Source organism: Ammodytes marinus, assembly GCF_949987685.1.
Source record: "Ammodytes marinus genome assembly, contig: scaffold_136, whole genome shotgun sequence".
Taxonomy (NCBI): Eukaryota; Metazoa; Chordata; class Actinopteri; order Uranoscopiformes; family Ammodytidae; genus Ammodytes; species Ammodytes marinus.
The window spans coordinates 22,501-25,000 of record NW_027648507.1 but is presented as its reverse complement, the minus strand read 5'-3'; the positions used below and the strand labels follow the sequence as shown (position 1 = coordinate 25,000).

The 2,500-nt window shown below is 34.0% G+C and overlaps 2 protein-coding genes across 4 annotated transcripts in view; one reads left to right on the top strand and one right to left on the bottom strand.

Annotated features, from left to right (window-relative positions):
• The window catches only part of LOC307270342 (uncharacterized protein), a gene marked incomplete at its 3' end in the record, with an annotated part of 13,839 nt that extends 13,369 nt beyond the window's left edge, over positions 1-470 (bottom strand). Inside the window, exon 1 of the mRNA XM_080054229.1 lies at positions 406-470. Within this exon, the coding sequence (XP_079910355.1) occupies positions 406-409 (4 nt within the window). The 5' untranslated portion in view covers positions 410-470. The remainder of the gene's footprint in view (positions 1-405) is intronic.
• A 678-nt stretch (positions 471-1,148) lies between these two features.
• LOC307270346 (uncharacterized protein) overlaps positions 1,149-2,500 on the top strand; it is an 8,668-nt gene continuing 7,316 nt past the window's right edge. The window contains exons 1-2 of one of the 3 annotated variants that reach the window (XM_080054235.1): positions 1,149-1,249; positions 2,406-2,500. The exon at positions 2,406-2,500 is cut by the window's right edge and continues 97 nt beyond it. In XM_080054235.1, the coding sequence (XP_079910361.1) occupies positions 2,411-2,500 (90 nt within the window). In that variant the 5' untranslated portion in view covers positions 1,149-1,249; positions 2,406-2,410. Of the gene's footprint in view, positions 1,351-2,402 lie in introns of all 3 variants that reach the window. The other 2 variants (XM_080054236.1, XM_080054234.1) reach the window with 2 other exon arrangements.

Below are 2,500 nucleotides of genomic sequence, written 5' to 3'. Positions count from 1 at the left end.
AAGCTAAAATTATCTGAATATAAAGATAATGTGTGGTTGGTTAGTAAGATACACAAACTGCTCTCTGGCTAAAAACAACCTCACGTTACCAACCGATTTGAATGGACTTTAAAAGCCAAAATAATCATATAAATAGTAATAATTGACATGTTTCACGAGCGCCGAATTAAACAGCAACTTAAAATGACTCGAATTAAGCCACTACGATATATTTATTTCAATATTTGGGTATTTTTACATGTCAAAATATATCACAAATGACATTTTTCTGAATGGAGCTTGGTGTGGTTAACGTCAACGGTCGCTAACGTTAAAAAACACGTATCCAGATGATTTAGATATTAGAAAATATGTAAATACACTTAATTAATCACTTGTGTTGATTTAAATAACTTTCGTACGCACCCATTCGGCTTATTTTTGATTATCCGAGTCAGTAAGACCAGTTTAGCTGATTGAGCTAACGGCTAACTGGTGTTTACACTTCGCCTACAAACCGGACGTTAAAAAACTACAAAAGGGAACAACTTCCGGGTGCGCGTGCGAGGAACTGACAAAACGGATTAAAAAGCTTTGTTTTACTATATTAGGGTTTGAAAAATGTATTATATGGTCATAAACAAACTATATTGTTGATAAAGTTCCTTAAATTTGGTGTATATAGTCGTATTAACAAATCAACTGCGCTGGGTATTTTACATTGTATATATTCACCCTTCAGGCGCGTTTAGTAGTGTATTTACGGTACCAGTGGTTCACAAAGTAAATGTCGAAAATACTCACATTTTAGCATTAATTCATCAAAAAGAAATAGCCTATTATAAACTGACTTATAACTGATATATTTCTACACCCCAAACAGCATAACAATTATAAAAAAATAAATAAAAACGTAGTACCTAGTTTCATTGTATTAGGCCTAGATATTTTAATTCACTTTTACATATTTACGGTAAAATAACGTCATATTTGACTCGTTCATAGTCTGCGTCACTCTGAGCAGGATCACACTGAACCATTTCAACCAAACCTCTCAAAGGAACGAGGATTTTAAATGTTAGAAAAACGTTAATTTGTGGAGACATTTCGTTGCCGTAATACCTCGAATAGACGCGCATGAAAAGCCGCCGCAGCACATAACAGTTGCACAATGACATCATACACAAACCCTGCTTCCGGTGTGGTTTTATAACTGTGTAAAAATGAACTTATGCAACTTTAAATCCCGCAGAGCGAACAGCAGAGAGAGGTGAGCGCAAGAGACTCTTATTAAAAATATATTTATCTACGTTTTGACAGAGTTTAAGGACCAGTTTAACGGTTAAGAGATGTCGCGGCACGTTCGGACAGGTGAGTGTGTATACCTGCGCGCTCACGAGACGCACGAGATCTTCCAAAAATCATAATAATCAACCAGAATATGCATTACGTCACCTTCCTTGTTATTTAATTACATTTAGTCATGTAAGTTAAATTCAAGGCACTGCAGGTGAATAGTTTAACATGTTTAACTTCTATCTATCTATCTATCTATCTATCTATCTATCTATCTATCTATCTATCTATCTATCTATCTATCTATCTATCTATCTATCTATCTATCTATCTATCTATCTATCTATCTATCTATCTATCTATCTATCTATGTGTCTGTCTATCTATCTATCTATCTATCTATCTATCTATCTATCTATCTATCTATCTATCTATCTATCTATCTATCTATCTATCTATCTATCTGTCTATCTGTCTGTCTGTCTGTCTGTCTATCTATCTATCTATCTATCTATCTATCTATCTATCTATCTATCTATCTATCTATCTATCTATCTATCTATCTATCTATCTATCTATCTATCTGTCTATCTGTCTGTCTGTCTGTCTGTCTATCTATCCTGTAGGTTAGGGTTAAAGCCAGAGTTAAAATATATATTTAATTTTACATCATGTAAGAGTCCACATCTTTTAATTAAATGTTAGTTTTATCCATTTAGGGTGCAGCCTTTGTTTATTCTATATATAAAAACTACTATACAGGTCTAAAAAATACGTTTTCATCATGTTTTTAAGAAGAAAATGTCTCACAAATCAGACAATGAACAACATATGAACAAATCCTTCTGTAATGGCTTTCGAAATAGTGCTAAGAATGATTATAGAAAGTTTAGTTGATATAACACGTTTAGTGATAGATAGATAGATAGATAGATAGATAGATAGATAGATGTATAGATAGATAGATAGATAGATAGATAGATAGATAGATAGATAGATAGATAGATAGATAGATAGATAGATAGATAGATAGATAGATAGATAGATAGATAGATAGATAGATAGATAGACAGACAGACAGACACAAACACACAAAGACAGACCCATAACCCCCCTGTGTGCGTCAGTAGGTGAGATGTCTGCAGTGCGGCGTGCGGTGAGTGAAGCATTGTGGGGGATGTGTGCGGCTGACTCCGCCTCCATGCCTGTCCACTGGTATTATGAC